The 21,787-nt window shown below is 40.6% G+C and overlaps 1 protein-coding gene across 1 annotated transcript in view; it reads left to right on the top strand.

The window, feature by feature from the left end:
* Positions 1-21,787, top strand: part of LOC135881945 (contactin-6-like) — a 142,343-nt gene that overhangs the window by 65,516 nt on the left and 55,040 nt on the right. Inside the window, exons 6-9 of the mRNA XM_065408715.1 lie at positions 9,958-10,142; positions 12,558-12,694; positions 18,185-18,314; positions 19,615-19,765. Of these exons, the coding sequence (XP_065264787.1) occupies positions 9,958-10,142; positions 12,558-12,694; positions 18,185-18,314; positions 19,615-19,765 (603 nt within the window). The remainder of the gene's footprint in view (positions 1-9,957; positions 10,143-12,557; positions 12,695-18,184; positions 18,315-19,614; positions 19,766-21,787) is intronic.

Below are 21,787 nucleotides of genomic sequence, written 5' to 3'. Positions count from 1 at the left end.
CCACACCAATGACTGCTGCTCACAAAACACATTGGCACTCTAAGATATAAGAGCATGAGATCAGAGTTAAGATTATAAACATTGTTTGTATTTTCTGACTCCTGAGTCTTTTGTTCTTAGCCATCCCATGGTATTAACACCAGTTTGATGGATTCTAAATCACAATAAGAATGAAGTTGTTGACTTATTGGCAATTCTGTGATTAGACTTCTCTTGCCAAATGCTTCTTTTTGCTTATATGCAGTGATCTAACATTTCTTTCTAAAATAATATTGACTTTTTATATATATCTTTTCCTCGCTACAATATTTCCTACACCCTGGACACAGCATGTAAACTAGTATAACAATGATTGGGACCTCAGGTAATTCTGAAGCTTCTCAATGAAGAATTAATAATTTTACCTTTTCTGCAATATTTATGGCATAGTGCTGCAAATAACAGTAAAGAACAAGCATTTCCAATCCCCAAAAGGCTAATAAATATCACATTAACTTCTAATTTCATTTTTTTCTTTGTAGCTTTTCAATACTAGTGCTGTAGCTGTTAAGAAATAGCCCAAAAAATGGTGTTAGATAAAGACCTTAGCCTTTATGCTATGGCCTTTTATTTGTTTGGTAACACTTTGGGGCACTGTAAATAGTAAGTAATCATTATATGTTATTACAGATGGCAAAATGAATATAAGTATAAATATATAAAAAGGAGATTATAGCTGAAATGTTCACCCTTAACTCTAGTGGGTGCCACATATATAATAATTGAGAGTGAGAAAACAATACCATGTCGAAAATTTCAGTTACCTAAATCTGCCAGAAACTAATAATAGAGATAAAATTCATCCAGTGATTTTAAAAACTAAAGGACTTGTGGGGAAGCCTGGGGGTAGGGGTGGTGATCGTTAGAATTATTCTGCCTCCAGAGGTAAAGTCTCTTGTTGAACAGCTGCAATGTCAGAAGAAAAAGTTCAGGTAATAAGTACAGCTGCATAATAAAATGTCAGTACTAGAAAGAATAATTTACCATTAATTGTAATTAATGGACTTAATATTTCATGACTTCAAAATCCATTAGTCTTGATTTGGTTTTATTTGCCTTAGTAACGGTGATTCGAAAAAAAATGTCATGATAGTTTAGATCAAGATAATTAAGGTGGTATTCTATTTATTATTATATATACAAGGAATGATAATACATTAAGAAGTGGGATAGCGATGGATTGGTGTTAGGTTGATGTAAATGCAAGGTACGTCCGATGATGTCCGTGGACTTACTCTTCGTGTAAACTAGTGTAACTGTAGACTGAAACTGTCTCGATTATTATTATTTATTACAGCATGGTTAAAAACATTAGGTAACAGTGGGAATTAGAAATGACAAAAGACCTAGAAAGAGGTTTTATTTTATCAAAAACTGTTTGTCTATCTCTAGTTATAAGTAAAAATAGACGTTGTGTTGACTATCTTTTGGTTGGATGGTTCTGGAAAATTGAAGATCAAAGGATAAATTTAGCTTCCTCTGTCTCTTACATTATTTGACTAATCACTGGCACTGGAACTTGCCCCTCCCACAATTTGTCCCCTGCAGATTTTTTTTCCATCCAGCAGAATAATAGATTCTGCCAGGGATCTGCTGCAATTATACCTTTCACCCAGCAGGGGCTGCTGTGTTGTCAGAAGAGAGGGCAGCTGGCTTACTACCAGAGCAGCCACCTTCAGAGAGAGAGGGGGTACTTTGGCCTCACCACTCCCCCTCCAACTTCTTCAAAGGTTCCTGTGTCTTGGACTCTAATAGATATAACCAATAGTGAAGTACCTGACTGAACAAAGACCAATTAGTATACTGGGGGGGGGGGGGGGGGAATCCTTGCAGAACTCTGTTTCACTGGCAGTTTGGCTGCCAAGAAGAAAGCAATTTTTTGTCACAATAGATCTCAGAAATCAGCAAGTTGAATTGCCAAGAAAGTGAAGGTGAACAGAGCATCAATATTAGATTAACTCAGTTGAGATGGTTTCCCGGTGGATGGAGAAGCTGCATGTAAGTTAGCTGTTCGCAAAATATTTGAAGGACAGGAATGTACCTCCAAGCTGAAAAACAACATTAATATCAAATTATAAAACAAGCATGAAAGACCCCATAATTAGTGATGAATGGAGTATCTTTCAATTTGCATCAAGCATGGAGCAGGCAGTATTCAAAAGTAATTTTCAAATCATGGATCATCTACTGACAGTGAATCGTATTCTGGAGAATACAAGACTCTGTGTATAGCTTCCCCAGACCATGAAGAAACCTTTGACTTTTAGATGGAAAATAAATTAGTATTGAAAGTGTTGGGTGACCGGGTGGGTTGGAGGACACAAATATCATGCATCACCATCAGATGAATAACAGTTACATTTATGATTAACTAGAAGGGTGAGCAGAATAGGACAAATGAAGCAATTAAATGTGCTTTAGTTTCATCATTTTACACAGAGGGAAACTGAAATTCAGAAGAGTTACTTGACTAAATTCCCATAGCCACACGGCAACTCAGTGGCAGAACTTGGGATCTAAACTTCTGAGTTCCAGCCTTGTGTTCATTCCACTGAATGTTACCTCCATGCAACATTAAAGGTCACATTTTGGATTTAACTGTATCAATAGTGCTAGATATTATTACTTTCATTATGCTTTTGAAGGGGTTTACTGCAATAAAGGATCAGACTCATTGCCTTTAACGCCAAAAGGGACCATCATGATCATCAAGTCTGACCTCCTGCACATCACAGGCCACAGAACCTCACCCACCCACTCCCATAGTAGGCCCATAGCCTCTGGTTGAGTTACTGAAGTCCTCAAATCTTGACATGAAGACTTCACATTACAGAGAATCCACCATTTACTCTAGTTTAAACCAGCAATGACTCAGGCCCCACACTGCAAAGGAAGGCAGAAGCCACCTAGGATCTCTGACAATCTGACTTGGGATAAAATTCCTTCTTAACTCCAAATATGGTCATCAGTTAGACCCTGGGCATGCAGGCAAAACCCATCTGCCAAACACCAGGGAAAGAATTCTCTGTAGCAACTCAGAGCCCTCCTCCTCTATTGTCCCACCTCCAGCTGTTGGAGATATTTACTAATAGTAAACGTATGTCATTATAGTCCCATCATACCATCCCTTTTATAAACTTATCAAGCTTAGTTTTAAAACAAGTTTTTTGTCCCCATTCTTCCCTTTGGAAGGCTCTTCCAGATCTTCACTCCTTTGATAGTTAGGAACCTTCACCTAATTTCAGTTTGGTGGCTAAACAAACAAATGGGTGGGGGAGGGGGAATAATTTCAGGCTCAAACTGAAACAAAAATGTTTCATTTTTTTTAGCAAAACTAAATGTCAAAAACAGTTTGGGTTTGATTTTGAGTTTTTAAAAAGCATTTTAATGTTTATGTTTTTGATAAAATACATAACTTCCAAAATGAGACACCTTTCCAGAAATGCTTTTTCACCCTGACCTGGGCCAAATGGGAATAGGAGCATGCTTACGTGTTGTGAAAATAAACAAAATGGCTCCAAAACAGGCACACATGCTGCAAATGCAAAGTTCACTTGTATTCTGAGTGGGAGTAACCCTGTTCATAGCCATTCCCCATATAGATTATCTCTGCTAACATCAGGAATAATCCTTTTGGGAGCCTGGGCATATGGCCATTGCTGGATCAGAGAGCTTACAAACACATACATGGAGTCTATATAGCTCAGGCCCTTTGACTCATAACCCAGATCACTTATCATGGGGGGGGGGTCCCCATCATCTTGCCACACTTTTTGGACATTGTGTCTATACTTTCCAAACATGCTTACTAACTATATAAAAACATGCAAGCTCTAGCTAACTCTACACACTGATACTCTGCTAGGATCTGGTGGCTACTGAAATAGAAGACAGGGAGGACCACTAGAAGGCTCCCAATCTTTTTTAAATGATATTCTCCAGTTCTAATATACTAAAAATGGGTTGGACAATTTCTAGCCCATACTCCTGATTCAGGGAATGGATATTTTGGTTTATGCTCTGCACATTAACTGCTAGAGACAACCAATTCTTAGCCTTACACAGAATCATAGAATATCAGGGTTAGAAGGGACCTCAGGAGGTCATCTAGTCCAACCCCCTGCTCAAAGCAGGACTAAGCCCCAGAAAGATTTTTGCTGTGGATCCCTAAATGGCCCCCTTAAGGATTGAACTCATAACCCTGGGCTTAAGTAGGCCAATGCTCAAACCACTGAGCTATCCCTCCCCCCCAGTTACATCACCACTTACAAGCTCCAGGGGGATCATCTCCATCTCCCTGTTACACTGCTTGAGGTGGATCACTTGATTCTTGTCACATATCTGACCAAACATCTCTTGCAGAGGAATGGAAGCCTCAGCTGCTCTCCAAGTAATCAATCGGAATGATTGGAAGCTTGAGCCCTTTAATTATTATGCCCTTTGGATCTTAATTCTTTCGTGTGTCAGTATTTGATGCAGACATTATAGCAGCTTTCAAATCTCAGCTTTGTCTCATTTGTTTAACCAGGCATGGTCTTAATTATCTAAGCTGCAAATTTAATTTTATTGTGAAGTGTCCTGAGATGCAGAGCATGAAAGATGCTACGCAAATACAGTGTGATCGACTGGCTGTTATGCTATATGTGCCTTCATTTCATGAAGAGATGGAACTTTCCTATTGGTGCAGATTATGACGTTACAAACACATTAAATTGAGGCCCAGTGTGATAAGACTTATCCCCCAAAATCAAATATTTTTGTCTTCTTTTCTATCTAATTTAGTAACTTATGGATTTGTGACTCTGCGGTCTGTGCTGTAGAATATGAATAAAAGTAGTAGCTGCGCCCAGTGTCCCTAGGTGCTCTGGAGCTCTGAAACAAACTATAGATCAGGGGTCGGCAACGTTGGCACACGGCTCGCCAAGGTAAGCACCCTGGCGGGCCGGGCCAGTTTTATTTACCTGCTGATGCGGCAGGTTCGGCCGATCGTGGCCCCCACTGGCTCTGGTTCGCCGTCCCGGGCCAATGGGGGCGGCGAGAAGCGGTGCGGGCGAGAGATGTGCTGGCCGTGGCTTCTCGCCGCCCCCATTGGCCCGGGACGGCGAACCGCAACCAGTGGGGGCCGCGATCGGCCGAACCTGCCGCGTCAGCAGGTAAATAAAACTGGCCCGGCCCGCCAGGGTGCGTACCCTGGCGAGCCGCGTGCCGAACGTTGCCGACCCCTGCTATAGATATATGTTCACAGACACGCACACATTTATATACTGTGTTTTCTTATTTGGGAAGTGCAATACTTTTTTAAATTGTCCTCATTGTTCTTAGACATTACAAATCTTTCCAATCCTAAACAATTACTTAATTTAGTCTGTTTATTGTTATGTGTTAAATGAAAGCAAAGGTACATGAGTTGATTGTTAATAGAGGAACAAATATTACCCCTGTTTTGTTGTGGAGGGCCTATTTCCAGCAGAGCTAATGCAACTGTATGTGTCGGAGGTAGTGGGAGGCTGGGTTAGAAGTAGAGGGACAGGACTTTGGGGAGCCAACACAAGGGATGCATACCCCCTGTGTACTAGGAAGACCAGCTCCATTGAAGCATTCTGCACACTACTGCACAGTGGAGATTTAAATCCAGATGGGAACCGGGGAAAAGGCTGAGCCTTTGGAGTGGATATCTGATTTCTGGGGCAAGTGGGGAAGGAGAAACATTTATGTGTGTAGGACCGACCTCCTATTATGATGGAGACGCCCGATTGTGCTTCGTAAGAGGCCTTCACAGACCAAAGATCTGGAAAGGTCTAGGTGCTGTGTGATCACTTATGAGCTGGAATTCCTGTTATGCTGAAAGTCCATAAAGTTGCATTCACACTATTTCACCATATTCATGCCTTCTTATGTATTTTCAAGGGGAATGACAGATGAGAAGTGGACCTCAAGTGGTTGGCACTCTATAATCCTTTTTTTGTGTGTGCTTCTTATATTAAACCTGCTCAAGACTTATTCCCCTTTGGAATGAATGCACAAGAGATGCCTCTAAGTCTTCTATTATATGTGTTTGAGAAAGGACAAGTTAAAAAAAGGGGAAACACTCAAGGCCAGTCTGTGATATCCTAACTCACACTGAGTATACTTTACACCCCAAGCACTCTCACTATTGTCAGTGGGACTTATAGTGTTAGGTACTACTCAGTGTGAGTAAGGGTACTACAGTCTGACCCTTCATGTTATGGTGATTCACTAGCCTTTGAGATAATTCTGATCTTAAAAATAATGAACACAAATCCTCCCATAGAAAATACTTCCCATTATAAAGGTCCAAGATTGGCATTTGGACAATTTTGTGTGTGTGTTTATCAATACTTAAGCTCCTTAAAGCACTGACTTTTAATAAAAGTGACTAGCAGCAAAAAATTACTTTCTCTTTGTTAAGGTGAATTTTAATTTACCCATTTTAAATCCATTCAGTGTTTCCTTTTTTTTCCTCCCCTTAGTCAAAATGTTTCATTTGGCCCACTGCAATAGGTTGCTACTAAGAGGTTCTACTGTAATGAATAGAAGCTCATTGGTAACAGGGTGTCATTTAAATCTATAGAAACCAGATAAAAAGTTGCCTTGTGCAAAAAATAGTGATTGAAGACATGGAAAGCCCATGCTAATGAGTTACCAGAAAAAGCCAATGGAGAAATGCAAACCTTCTCAAACAGCCCAGATAATGCAGATTCTATTTATGTATGATAGGCACATAAAAGAAACACTGATCCAACTATAGACTGCAACAGCAGTCATTTAACCTATAATTTGGGTTGGAGAAGGTCTGCTGGAGCTGCTGTCCTCACAAATGAATTCTCTCTTTTGATAAAACTAGGCCATTCACTCGGTCTAAGCCTCTGCTATGAGAGAACAAACTACTGTTGAGTATTTATTGCAATTACTAATTTAAATAGAGCAAAGTTGATGAGCCAAATGCTGACTTTTACTTCTGTCATCCTGTAATAGTTCACAACAGAGGAGAAATGCATTTCAATCGCGTTGGTTCAAAGGAAAGGGGGAAGAAAAGAGGAGGAGATTTTGTCTTGAAAGATCCCCAAGGAAGTAATTATAAGGATCTGGCATGGATAAGGAAAACAGGAGGACATCTTCAGCTCAGGCCTTGCTAAATCTGAGTTGACAGATTGACAGAAGAGGCATTTTTCCACAGAGCCCTGCCTCTGGCCTTGGTGTCTGCTGAAGACTTTCCTTATTCATGAATAGTGATTGCTAAGATAAAACAAACCAGGAAGAGGGTAGGAAATCTTTAAATAGTCATTTCTGGATAACAAAGTATGAGTGAATACACTTAATTGTTGTTTCTTTTTTTGTCTTTTTCCACCCTCCCCCTCAATGGTTCCTACTTTCTCATCTTTTTGCCAGCTAACCTCCACCCCCAAAGATACACTTTTAAAAAGTTTTGCAATTCATCCATTGTTTAATATGCAATATCATTTTTAAAAGCCTGCCATGTTCTCCTGCCTGTTATCAATGGCCTCAGTCAATCTATAGCAAGATCTACTCCAACTAAGCTTTTTCGTAATCTTGATCACAATAATGAGGGGACAGGCCTTTTCTGCACACTAGCTGCATTTTTTACATGAGCTTAAGAAGCAGTGTGTTTTGCAATAATCCAATGTACAGAAGCAGAGCCCTGGATAACAGTGAGCAAGTCTTCATCTGCAAAAAAGAGAGTATAACCTCCTGGAGAACCACAAATAATAAAAGTAATCATTTTACTTTGTAATAAAACGAATCAATTTACAACCACTGCTATCTGACCATCCAGAAGATACTTGGGGCCCAAAAAGCCCTGTAGGTTACAAACCTGCACAAGAAAAGAGGGCATAGCACATTAATTGTGGGCACTGATAAAATCTTGGTTGCTTCCTCCAGGTGCTTCCCCTTGCTACTTACATTACCTTAGTTTTAATTCAGTTAAGACTCCTTCAGTTAGCTCTCAGCCATTTCCCAGTCTCACTTCGATGTAACTGAATAAACTACTCTGAGGGGTCAGATTAGAATCATATATATTCACTCAGGGCTGTGGCTAAATGCCACAGTCAGGCCCAGAATGAATTACATATAACTGGACACTGGCTGTGTAGGCAGCATAGTTATGATGAAATACTAAGATAGCTAGATAGATCACTGAGTTCTCTAATAGCTCTTAGAGGGTTTTCAGCTAAAGTTCTGGTCTTGATGCTATACTTTTCAGTTTCATATAGCAGAAAGGAGCTTAGGGTAGAAGTCCTTCTGCTGCACAATTTATCAACTTCTGCCAGCCCTAGATTGCTGAAAACATTTGCAAAGTTTTCAGTGCGTCTGGTCTGAGTTTTGAGTTTGTAATGGTACCTTAACCAAGTGAGGTTTGCATGATTTTGTCTTTCATTCAATTTCATGGTGCTGTAACTGTAAATTGTTCTGTGCACATTTGTTTTTTTCCCTACTTAGATAATTATATTTCCATACAGATAACATTTGTCCTCTCTCTCAATATAATTAGACACAGACTCATACACACGATAGCTCCTGCTCTACAAGTTGATACAGGGCCGGGACCCTGACTCTCAGAGTCCAAGCTCTAGGATCCTCCCTGCAAGGTGGGAGGTTCCCAGAGCTTGGGCTGCAGCTCAGGCCCGAACGTCTACACCGCAGTTAAACTGCCCCTTAGCCTGAGCCCTGTCATCCTGAGTCAGCCAGCTGTGAGGTTTTATTAGCAGTACAGACATAAACAATGAGGCTCTATGCAGGTGCAGAGATCTGCCCACGAAGAGGAGCATGCAGGATCAGGACATATACTTACTGCTCCCTTGGAACATGCATACAACATGTTACACAACATATATTTGTTGCCATTCTAAATTTTAGCACGGAATATTTTCTGATGACATTGCTAGCCACAGGGAAAAACAATCACTCCAACATTCAGTAAAAGCCTCTTCAAAAAGCTGTTCCCCGTGTAACAGATCTTCTGCAATGGAAAAGCAGCTTACTTTACTTTTCAGTACCATGAAAGGCAACCGTGAAATGCAAGACTATTAATATTTCAAAGTGTTCTGGTGACACAATAAATCATGAAGGTGAAGCTTGTATGGTCTGTGATATTACCAGAAACTCAAGAAGTATTTATAGCCTTGTTCACACTTGAGTATTTTTTATCATATATAGAATACATTGATCCGAACATAAATGGAAACGATAAAAAGCTATAAAATGCGAAACAAGGAAATATTCTCCCTTGTCTCTTTACCTTCTTCCTGACTCAGTCACTCATGCTGTTTTCCCATTCTCTGCTCATTTCTCTTTTTTTGTACCCGCCCTTCACTCCATCTTTTTATGTCCTTATGTATAGCTCTTCATTCCTTCTTTGTGTGCCTGTCAGAAGTTTCATCATTCTGATTAGCAATGAGTATCTGAAATGGTGCAGACATTTTGTTTGTTCTGAAAACCAACCAATAATTCAGATTCTTGCATGAAGATTAGCTGCCCTTTCAAGCTTTCTAAGGTTTCCCCTCCCCCAGTCTCCTTTCTGTCTCTCTCTCTCTGGTATCAGATGTCAGGATTTGGTCCTAAAAGTTGAGCAGATCTGGGTGAAGCAGTATTGGCTGAGGCTGGGATTTTCAAACGCACTTAAGTGACTTAGGAACACAATTCCAATTGCCTGTCCAATTGCATGGGATTTGTGCTCCTAAGTCACTTGGATGCATCTGAAAATCCCATCCTTGGAGACCATTTTAATTAAACATTTTAGAAATGTGGAAGTGTTTTTAAACTTTATTTAAAATCCTTCCCCTTTCCCCCTGGAGTTATTGTTAAGGGATTATACTTATCTTTTCTCTGATGTATTGATTGAACTATCCCCACATCTAATGCAGTCTAATTATTTAGTCCAGTTCCCAGTATTAGCTGGAAGAGGAGTGATGGACACCCATTGGCAAGGAAAATTAAACATTACAAATCCAAAGGAGTCCTTGAAATCCCAGATTTTCAGCAGGAAGATGAAGGCTTTTATGAATGTATTGCAGGGAACATTAGAGGAAGAAACGTTGCAAGAGGTCAACTAATAATCTACGGTGAGCAAATGGAATTGTTTTTACATAGAGTATGTTAGCATTTGGAAATATTCTGTACAAGACAAAGATAATGAAGTCCATTAGCCCCTTGCAAGGAGATATCAGTGAAGAATATAGTTTCAGGTTAAGCTGATTAATAAAAGGATTGGAGGCTTGAAATGACCTCTGAATTACAATTTAAACTTCAGCGAGTACAAGATATTGTGTATTAGTATCAGATTGAAAAATGTAGTCTGTGCCATGCTGCAGCTATGAAGGTTAATATAAGGCAGAAAGAAATCTCATGTATTTACATGAAACATTAAGGGATGGATAGAGAATTTACGCTCAGCCCATATCATGGGGGCAGCATGTAGCTGTGATGTCCCATGAACATAGGGAAGGAATTATGACCCTCTGATCTATACCAGTAGCAGATTCCTTCACCTACCAGCCTGGTTTAGCTGTGTTGACCAATGTGTTGTAGAAGGGAGTCATTCTCCAACTACCCCTTGCCCAGCTGCACAGAAGTGTAGAGTAGCAGCCCTATGAAACCAATCCCCACTCCTATTCTATGACCCAAGATGCATGTAGCCCACACAGGAAAATCAGGGGGCATCTTATCACCTTTGCTCTCATGCATGGGTACATAGGACCAGCCCACATTCTTTCCCTAAATAGCAAAGTATGGCACTCTTCTTTGTAGGCCAGAAATAATTTTAAAGTGAGGAGAGTAAAGAATAAAACAGGACAATGAGACATGATCATTTAAAACTAAGCTCTCTGATCCTGCAGTTGGCTCTATGTCAGCAGACATTTCTTTCTTTCTTTAGGAAACTTTCATTCTAATGTACAGAGTCTGGTTTAACTGACAGACTACCAATCTCCAGGTTAATGTCAAAGCACAGGTTTATGCCAGGAATAGAACAATTTGCTGCTGCTTTAATTGTTGTTGATGATGATGCTTTGGTTGGGGTTATTTTGTTTTCATTGTCTAGTTGTTTTCATGGAATGTGAATCAAACGGTTGTATTACATTTAGCAGATTACCTTGCCATGACTAATAACTACAAATTTAATTATACGATTATTAATGCAGTAAATGCAATTAAGATTACGAGCTTATTAATTGTGCTTTGCAATTTCATTCATAATTGTTGGTAGGCAATGAAATGTATATAAATAGCACAAACATTTTCACAAGCATTTTTCATGATTTTATAAGCAGGATGGCATGATTTGTGTGTGATTTACTTCCTCACGCTTAATTCCCACACTGTTGCAGAAAGTCCTGTCCATTTCCTCTACCCTGTGTCTGTCTGATCTATTTAGACTGTAAGTTCTTTGGGGCAGGAACTGTCTGCTACGTTGTATTTGTACATTGCCTGGCACAATGGGCTCCATTCTTGGTTAGTCCTTGGGCACTACTGTAATAAATACGGTTCATAATTAACAGTAAGCATGGTCCGCTTTTACCAACTTGTTCTTTTATCACAAATGTACATTCCCAATGCAGGGATTGGACTCTAAGAGAGCTTTGCCTCCATAGATGAACAATTTGGGGATACAGAGTCAGGATTCAACCAATAGCTAGCTGTGTATCAGGAATAACACTGAAGGATATTTTGTCACAGTATCTTGTTCTGATCATCCCCTGAAATTACAATGATCTTCTTTGTTAATTAAGGCAGAACTGTGATTGGCCCTTACACTGGAGCGCGAGATGGTATGGGCAGAAAGAGCCTCTCTGCATTTTGAACACCCTGCCCAAGTGTCTCTTGCAGGAGAACTCAGTGAGCGCTCCCTGTGTATGCCTCTCAGGGATGCCTATCAGCTCAAAGAAGGCAAACAGTAGCAAGGAATAGGTGGGATTCTGCTCCAGCTCTCCTCTGTGCTAGTCTCTGGAGCAGGATCAGCACACCAGGGAGAGCAGATGTCATCATCTTGTCACAGTCCCCTGGTCCACTGAAGAGTTCACAGAGGGATATCTCCCAGTGCACCCCCCAAGAATGCAGTTTGTTATTTATTATTACGTAGGGTGACCAGATGTCCTGATTTTATAGGGACAGTCCTGATAGTTGGGGCTTTTTTTTATATGGGCTCCTATTACCCCCCACCCCCTGTCCCAATTTTTCACACTTGCTATCTGGTCACCCTATTATTGCTAGTATTATTACCGTAGTGCTTAGGAGCACTGGTCATATACCAGGATCCTATTGTGCTAGCCACTGTACAAACATAGAACCAATAGATGGTCCCTACCCAGGGAGTTTATGATCCAAGTATAAGACAAAAGACAACAGATGGATACAGACAGACTGAGGAGTACAAGGAAACAATGAGACAATATTGGTCCATGTGATAGGCTGTAAACTGAGCAAACCAAAAGCCTGGCTTCTGTTTACAATGCTTTGCACTATTTGTCTTGTTAATACAGCACTCCCTGAATGGGATAAAAAAATCCAAAATGCCTATCTGTCTCTCTATGACAGCTTGTTTTGGGAATGTAAGGCAAGTGGAAAACCAAGTCCTTCCTACAGTTGGTTAAAAAATGGCCAACCCCTTATGCCAGAGGTAAGACACAACATTTTTTACATTGTTTAGCAGGTGGGTTTGGCTTTGACTTTTCTAAAGAAAACCAACCCTGATCATTTTGTGAGTATTGTTGCCCCTTGTTAAGTGGAATTATCAAGTCTGTCTTTGAAGAAGGAGATGTTATTTACAGCCTGCCATTTTCTAATGGTATTCTTTTAATAAAAGAGGGATAAAATACTCTAAAGTCTCATTAATATTTTTCACAATACTTACAGTACATTGTAAATGGAATACTTCAAGCAACAAAATGTAGAATGTTGTTTCTCAATGGACTAAATGGATAGTTTGCAGGTGAATGTACAGTGAGTGTAATAAAATATTCACTCTGTCACTATGCTTGCTGAAAATATTTTAGCAAGCTGCTTTCCACCCTAGGGTTAATTCTATAGTATAGGTCCACTGTTTAACAAACTACTTCTTTCTGACCACATAGCTGGTCATCTGTACATTATTTCTGCTTGTGTGACTGTGGTGCTTTATTCTTCATTTTGTCTGAATAACTCAAAAAAAGAGTCAGCTGAGACATGAGGTGGTGGGGGAATTCAGCTTCTGCGTGAACTGCTTGTATTACTTTTTTAAAGGGGTTTTAAATTCATAGACTGTCTGCTAAAAAAAAAAGAAGAAGAAGAAAAAAATACATTGAGAGGATAGCAAACACCCTGCAGGTAGAACTAAGTATGCAAAAGATATCTGTAGTCAGAGTCTTGAGGAAAAAAGTGGATAAGTAATGTGATGTTGTTAATTAGTTAGCAATATACCAGCTACATAACCCCAGGCTATGCTCTCATCAAATTTTCAATATAATCAAGGTTGGATTGGGTCAGTACTTGGTTGGGAGACCTCCGAGGGGGGGGAAAAAAGCCCGATGCTGAAGAAATTGTTTTTGCTGACTCAATAGGTGGCACTCTTTTCTATGCATCGATGTAGTAACAAGAGGACATCAAATAATCTCTGTAACTAGCATTATCTTTTACTATTAGGAAGTTACATGAAATGCATTGACTAGTTCACAAATGTACATTTTATTTTAGATGCATACAGTATTTCAGCTGAGGATTCTATTACATACTGTAACACTGTATGGTGCACTCTAAATTCTATGGAGGCAGTATAGCCAGTCTAAAGAATATAATAATAAAACAAATCTGTTGCTTCCAGACCTGCATTCAATGATGGAATTTATATTCTGTTGTTGTGGGTTTCTTTCTCACTGATTCATTTTGGAGAGAGTACTCTCTCTTGCTTTTTGGTATTCTACTTTACAGTGTGGCTTTTATTGTCCCTGGAGGATAGTGATAGTAAGACTTGAAATATTTGGTTTTAAGTTATGTTAGTAGTACGGAGCCAGTTTTACTGTGTGCTGAGGAAAAGTGAAGAAAAAAAATTGTTTAAAGCATAGAAACAAAAATGTGGGCCAAATGTATCCCTAGTGTGTGAGTGTGGTCTTTTTATTTGTTTTGCTGTTGTTGTTTTTACTTCAGCAGCACTACACCATTGATTAAATTGGCCTAGGAAAAGCTTAAATTCAAGCTAAGCATATCCAGCCTCCACTAGATGATCTGTGCTGGTTGGTTTGCAGGTGAAGTTTAAGGTGAAGACTGTAATTTTAAGCCCTAATTGACTTGGGACCTACCTACCTAAAATACTTAATATTTTACCCTTTAATAACAAGGATACCAAACTGTAGTTATGGATAAAATTGTTGGATAGTAACTAGGAGTGTTCACAAATGGAGTATATCATTACATGATCCAAAGTTGAAGGACTAAATGTGCTTATCAATCAGGGCCGGCTCTAGGTTTTTTGCCGCCCCAAGCAAAAAAAATTTTGGCTGCCCCCCATCCCAGCCCTGGGCTCCTCGCCGCACCCCCCTGCTGCCCCAACCCTGGGCTCTCCCCCACCACCCGCACCCCCAGCCCTGGGCTCTCACCCCCCCACCCGCACCCCCCTGCCGCCCCAGCCCTGGGCTCTCCCCCACACACACACCCTGCCGCCCCAGCTCTGAGCTCCCCCCTACCACCCCACCATTGCCCCCCCACACACCTCCTGCCGCCCCAGCCCTGGGCTCTCCCCCCCCCCCCCCCGCCCTGCATCCTCCTTCCGCCGCAGCCCTGGGTCACTGGTAACTCGCTCCCGGGGCGGGTCATTCAGCAGGAATTTTGGATGTGCACAGAACACAGACAGGATTGGTTCCCATATGGTTACAGAACTGCAGTAAAGTGGAACAATGTTCAGCTTGTGTGGTTGGAGGATATCTGGATGCATATTATAAGACTGTCCTACATAAATGAGGAAAAGTTGAGGTGCCTTTATTATTCTTTTGTTCCACTCTTTCTTTCTATGGGGAATTTGTCAATGCAATATCACTGTCTTCCTTTTAAACAAACAAACAAACAAACAAACAAACAAACAAACAAACAAACAAACAAACAAACAAACAAACAAAAGGCAATGGCTGTTGAAAATAGCAATTCCAGTCCTAATAACCACTGGGAAGCATTTCTTGCTCAATTTTATCCTATTTTTTCTACAGCAAGTTACAGTGGATCAGTATATTTGATTTGGGAGAAATGAAGTAACAGCTGACCAAACTGAGCTTGAGCATTCCTGAATTTTGAGGTGTTCAAATCTGGAGGTGCTGGGGGGGGGCTGTGGCTCCGCAGGGGAGCACGGCAGCATGTATGCAGCAGCGTGTCTGGCGCTGCGCGAAGCCAGACACGCTGGTCTGAGTGGCACGGTAAGGGGGCTGGGGGGTTGGAGAAGGGGTAGGGGGTTCCGGGGGGGGGGCAGACAAGGGACAAGGAGAAGGGGGGGTTAGATGGTTCAGGGGTTTGGGGTGGGCTGTCAGGGGACAGGCAGCAGTTGGATAGGCATGGGAGTCCCAGGGGTTTGTCAGGGGACAGGTAGGGGGTGGGGTCCTAGGGGGTAAGTTGGGGGGGCGGGTCTCAGGAGGGGGCAGTTGGGGACAAGGAGAAGGGAGGCTTAGATGGGGGTGGGGTCCCGGGAGGGGGCAATCAGGGGACAAGGACCAGTGGGGCTTAGATAGGGGGTGGGGTCCTGGGGGGCAGTTAGGGGCAGGGGTCCCGGGAGGGGATGATCAGGGGACAGGGAGCAGGGGGGTTGGATGGGTTGGGGTTTCTGTGGGGGGCAGTCGGAGGGAGTGGATGGTGGCACGGTGGGGCTACCCTCCCTCCCTCCCCATGGAGTGTCCTATTTTTTTAATGTTAAAATATGGTATCCCTACTCACAGCGCAGCTCTCCATTCACAGCAGGCTGCAGCGTGAGGTCTCAGCTTCCTCACTCCCTCCCCCTCTTTCCTGTTGGTAGTGGCCAAGGGAATGCTGGGAAATGTAGTTCTTTCCCTGCTCCAGGGCTGGCTCTATAGGCAGGGAGCTAACCAAGGAACTACAGCTCCCAGGGCCCTCTGTTGGTTCTCAGCTCCCATGCTGGATCCCTGCCGCCCCTGCAAATGGGCTGCCCCAAGCACCTGCTTGCTTTGCTGGTACCTAGAGCCGCCCCTGTTATCAATGGAAAAAAGTCCATTGCCCTCCAAAATTTTATTCTGATTGTTTTCACATGACTCATGCCTTAAATATTTTAGGTTTCAGAGTAGCAGCCGTGTTAGTCTGTATCCTCAAAAATAACAGAAGTACTTGTGGCACCTTAGAGACTAACAAATTTATTAGAGCATAGAAGTGGGTTGTAGCCCACGAAAGCTTATGCTCTAATAAATTTGTTAGTCTCTAAGGTGCCACAAGTACTCCTGTTATTTTAAATATTTTAGGCAATATTATCTAATCTGCTGGACACCTGAAATGTTTAACTGATGAGTGAGGTAAGGTTTAAGGAGAGTTTATTTATTTAACTAACAATAAGAAATAATGTTGTATGGTTTTGTAGCCGTGTTGTTCCCAGGATATTAGAGAGACAAGGTGGGTGAGGCAGTGTCTTTTTCTTGGACCAACTTCTGTTGGTGAGAAAGACAAGTTTGCAAGACAGTTGTGATGCTGTTGTAATATAGCCTAGCTGTATTCTCTGTCTCAGTCTCTACAGCTGCTTCTCTGTGTGGGAATATGTGAGTGTTAGCTGGACAAGTGGCACAGCATAGTGTCCTGCAGGTTATGTGGCATGTTTATGATTTGTAATAAGGTAGCCCTTGATCATAATCCTTAAATCATTAAGGAAAAGTCTAGAATATACAGGCAGAGTGCCTGTTGGCAAACATCATATTAGTTTCATGATTTAAAAAAAAAAATGAGAGGGAAGGTTTATTTGGAGGGAATTAGCTAAACAGCAAGGGAAGAGGAGAAAGCATTGAAGAGAGGAATGTGAAGAGGAGGGAAGGAGAAATGAAGGGAATATGGTGGGCAGGGGGAGTGAGGCTGAGGTAAGTGACTCTTAAGGAGGGCATGAGTGACTGTTAGAGAGAGTGTATGAGGGGTTGGAGCAAACAGCCAACTAGCAGAGAGGAGAGAATGTCCAAAGTAAAAATTGAGAAACAGAGTCTGTTGACATCATAAATTTCCAAAGGCCCCTAATGCAGCTGCTTCTGTATCTGCTCCTGCCTGCTGAGTTTCTGGTTCTACTCTGGAGCTTTTCTCTTCCCCAAATCCGCATGGATGGAGGGGAAGGGTGGACTACATGGGTCTTAGTGCCCCTGGGGAGGCAGATTTCTGTCTCTCAGGTGCTGAAGCGGGTAAACCCCTCAGGGTCTCATTTCCCATCTCCTCTCATGGTGCAGCTGTCCCTGATGCAGCTGCTTTGGTGTCTGCTTCCTGTTGACGCATAACCCTTTAGCTCTCAATGCAGCAATGCCTTTAAACAATGAGACTTCAGCATGTGCCCATAGTTAAACATATGTTTAATTTGCTTAGATGAACTGGGGCCTTAAAGCTAGAGCTGGGCGAATAACAAATTATTTGGTTTGCAGGCAATTTTAATAAATTGGAAAAGAACTCATTTTGGGTCAAGCTAAAAACATTTTTAAAAAATGTTTGGCAAATTGAAAAGTTGAAAAAAATAGTTCCGGGGGTGTCAAATGATTTGATTTCAATTTTTTTTTTGTTTTTTAAAAATAAATTAAAGAATGTTTATAAAATAAAGGTAATTTAAAATAGAGAAATAAAGTGTTTTCTTTTTTTCTTTTTAATTTTTTTTAATTGAATCAATTAAATCAAAATCTACACAAATTTGCAAAATATTTTGGTGTTGCTGAATCTGAATTTTCCTCCAAAAAAAAGTTTTATGAGAAAAATTTTGCCTAACACCTCGTATTTCATTACAGCCATCATGTAACCTTTTTTCTAAGATATATATTTGAGCTAAGCTACTTGGCTTTATTTATTTTTAAATTTTCATAGTGTTTTAATAAGCATTCAAAAATAACAAAATCTCAACTTCTGACTCATGACCGCCTGCTTTTATGTTCACTTCTTCAAACAAAATGTTTGCTTGTTTTTCCTTTATTAGGAGAGAATTCAAATAGAAAATGGAACTCTTACCATAACTATGCTGAATGTGTCAGATTCTGGCCTCTATCAGTGTGTTGCGGAAAACAAATACAATACAATTTACGCCAATGCTGAGTTAAGAGTGATAGGTAAGTAAATGAGTCATTAAAATAAGCAGATAGCAGCTAGAATGTAAAACTAATTTTGAAATTCTGAAAGTGAGAAATGAAGAGAGCTGACTGAATACTGCAAAAACATCTTTTGTGGACTATTTGAATTCCACAAGGCTGTTTAGTTCAGCTATGTTTGTATCCCTTACTATTCGCAAACATTTGGGCAAATGTGTTTTGTTTGCATGAATGTTTGGGGGAAAGGATGTTTATTATCGGTATTTTCATGTGAACAGCATTTCTGTGGGTGAACAAGGGTGCTTATTGTGTGTTATTCCTTACTTGGTATTTGAAATTATTATTTGTTATTCTGCAATTTAAAAACATCAGTCATTATTTCAAGTGAGCAAAAAATGTCACATGATTTAAGCAAACAGCACAATTAGTGCATATAATCTCAATATGAATTTCAACAACACCCGCAGGCTGAAATTTGTTCACATGTGGTGAAATTCATCCCCGTACAGAGAGTCATTTTGCAGCCTATACAACAATCAGGTCCCACTTAAGCCATCAAAACACGACCTCCAATTGCACTAAATATTGTGTAGGTCTTGTGCTGCTCCTCTCAAGAAGATTGAATTTCACCAACAAATTATTTGACAAATACCTGTGAATAATGAATGGATTTCATACATCGGGTTCAAATCAAGAACAGAAGAAAAAAAACGAATTGAAAAATTTATTTGCAATGAATAATCTACACTCTAGCAATGAATACAATGGACTAGATTCAGGCTTAATGCTGTTAATTCTGCTCAAGCTTTTGGTATGTCTACACTGCAGCTGGGCATATGATTTGTAGCTCATGTAGACATATCTGCTTTAGCTTTTAATCCAGCTAAAAATAAATTGAAGATGCAGTAGTGTGGTCTTTGGCCTGGGCTACACAAGCCCACCTGACCCTATCTAGGTACACACTCACTGTGCAGACTGTTAGAGCTCTGCTAAATCACCTCATTCCTGATCTAAAATAAACATTCCTTCCAGTCCTCAGACTGTCCTAAGCAATGCCTACCAGAGATACCACAGAAAGTTGGCTCGTTCTAATCCTTTTGTTTCCAGGTGAACAAAATTCATAAAAAGCAATATAAATACAAGACCTCTAAACGGACTTAAGTTCTTAGAATTCAAATAAAAAACTTGAATTCAAATCTGCAAAGGCAAAAAGGCAATTGAGTTTACCCACTATGTTCAGCAGAGAGAAAATTTCAGAAAATTAATTTATTTTGTTAACTATATTATGAGTTTCTTCATTTTTTCCTTTTCTTTTTTTAAGCTTCAGCCCCGGATTTTTCCAAAAATCCTGTGAAACAAATGTCAATTGCTCAAGTTGGGGGTGAAGTTACCATTGAATGTAAACCAAATGCTTCTCCCCGGGCAGTTATCAACTGGAAAAAGGGCACCAATGTTCTGCGACAAAACAAAAGGTACTTTGGTAAACTGATTGCTGAGTTGTTGGGTTTTTTTTGGTTTTGATTGGGGTTTTTTTGGTATCTGAACATCGGTTGACTAAGTATCATTTTTGACAGCTCATTGCTGGAATGCTCTGATGCTGCAGGCCTATTCATCATGAGCTCTATCCGTACAATTCTAGATAGAAAGCTGATTGACAACAAAGCTGGTTTAAATACATTTGGGTAACTGTAAATTCTGTCTGTGGGATACATGCTTTGCTTTCTTGAACAGCTATATCATTGCAATATTCTCTGGGCCATCTCTTCTTACCCCATACAGAGCCTGATTGAATCAGCTTCATGTTAGGGAGATCAGTGGAGGTTTGAGTGGATGAAATCTACCTCATGGCTCCGGATCAACTGCACAGTAGCTATATAGGCTGTACTGCAACCCAGGGCTACATCATTATCCACTGTCTGTACCTTTAATACTTAAGCAAGGAGATTTTGCTAGTGGATCAGCAAAGCAGTAGAGTCACTTGCCATGTGCTGGCCCTTCTGCAGTAGTCCTCCACCACAAACTCCTTTGTTTACCTTGAGCCACTCATGTTCAAGACTGCCTGACACCCTGGGTCCTAGCTTGGCTGGCAAGCCTGTGCTGCTATTTTTAGCACACTAGCTGGAGCAGACTTAGCATGAGTCTGACTACCTGCTCTGGGAATCATACCCCCCAGCTGCAATGTAGACATACCCTAAGATTTTAAAGGGAGATCTACCTAAGATTTTCAATCACCCATACAGGAAAAATAACAGGAGTACTTGTGGCACCTTAGAGACTAACAAATTTATTAGAGCATAAGCTTTCGTGGGCTACAACCCACTTCTTCAGAAGTGGGTTGTAGCCCACGAAAGCTTATGCTCTAATAAATTTGTTAGTCTCTAAGGTGCCACAAGTACTCCTGTTATTTTTGCGGATACAGACTAACACGGCTGCTACTCTGAAACCATACAGGAAAAGTATCAGAGGGGTAGCCGTGTTAGTCTGAATCTGTAAAAAGCAACAGAGGGTCCTGTGGCACCTTTAAGACTAACAGAAGTATTGGGAGCATAAGCTTTCGTGGGTGAATGCCCACTTCATCAGACGCAAGTAATGGAAATTTCCAGAGGCAGGTATAAATCAGTATGGAGATAATGAGGTTAGTTCAATCAGGGAGGGTGAGGTGCTCTGCTAGCAGTTGAGGTGTGTACACCAAGGGAGGAGAAACTGCTTCTGTAGTTGGATAGCCATTCACAGTCTTTGTTTAATCTTTGTTTAATCCTGATCTGATGGTGTCAAATTTGCAAATGAACTGGAAAACCATCCATCCATCCATCCATCCATCGGTTAATACATCCTATTAGCTATACTTAGGTTTCCATAACAACACTCTTTAAATTATAATTCATTGGCATTACACCAACCAAATGTGCAATGTGGAAATAGGTCTCCATATTCAATATTGCAATTGTGTATAATGGTGTTAAATATAGAAACAGAGGGCCAGATTCTCCATTTGTTTGCACTTTATATATTCATTTACACCTGTACAAAGTGAGCGTAAAACACCACCAAATCAAAAAGAGAGCACTTTGCATCTACTTTGCGCAGGTACAAATCATTACACAAGATAAAGTCAGTAGAGAATCTGGCCCAGAGATGGTAATATATAATGCTATTACACAACAGAAGTTCCTAATTATTATTTTTTTGAAACAATAGCAAAGGAGGTATCTTTAAATTATGGGGAAAACATTCTGCTATTACTTACCATGAGTATTGTTTTAATTAGTGTTTAGCCAGATCTTTCACGTAGTTATTTTTAGATTATACAATATGTTCAACCAAGTCCCTATCCAAAATGCTACATCTATAATGTGCACAGAGAATGATTTGGCTTCTTTATGTACAGTAGTAAGGAGATAAAGACAGCCTAAACTTTACAACATTAAGGTCTGCACTGGCAATGAGGGTCCCATCTGATTTGCATGTGCATGTTATATATGTAAATCCAAGTA

This window comes from Emys orbicularis, chromosome 7 (assembly GCF_028017835.1).
Source record: "Emys orbicularis isolate rEmyOrb1 chromosome 7, rEmyOrb1.hap1, whole genome shotgun sequence".
Classification (NCBI taxonomy): Eukaryota; Metazoa; Chordata; order Testudines; family Emydidae; genus Emys; species Emys orbicularis.
The sequence above is the reverse complement of the archived record's forward strand: the minus strand, read 5'-3'. Positions and strand labels throughout refer to the sequence as shown.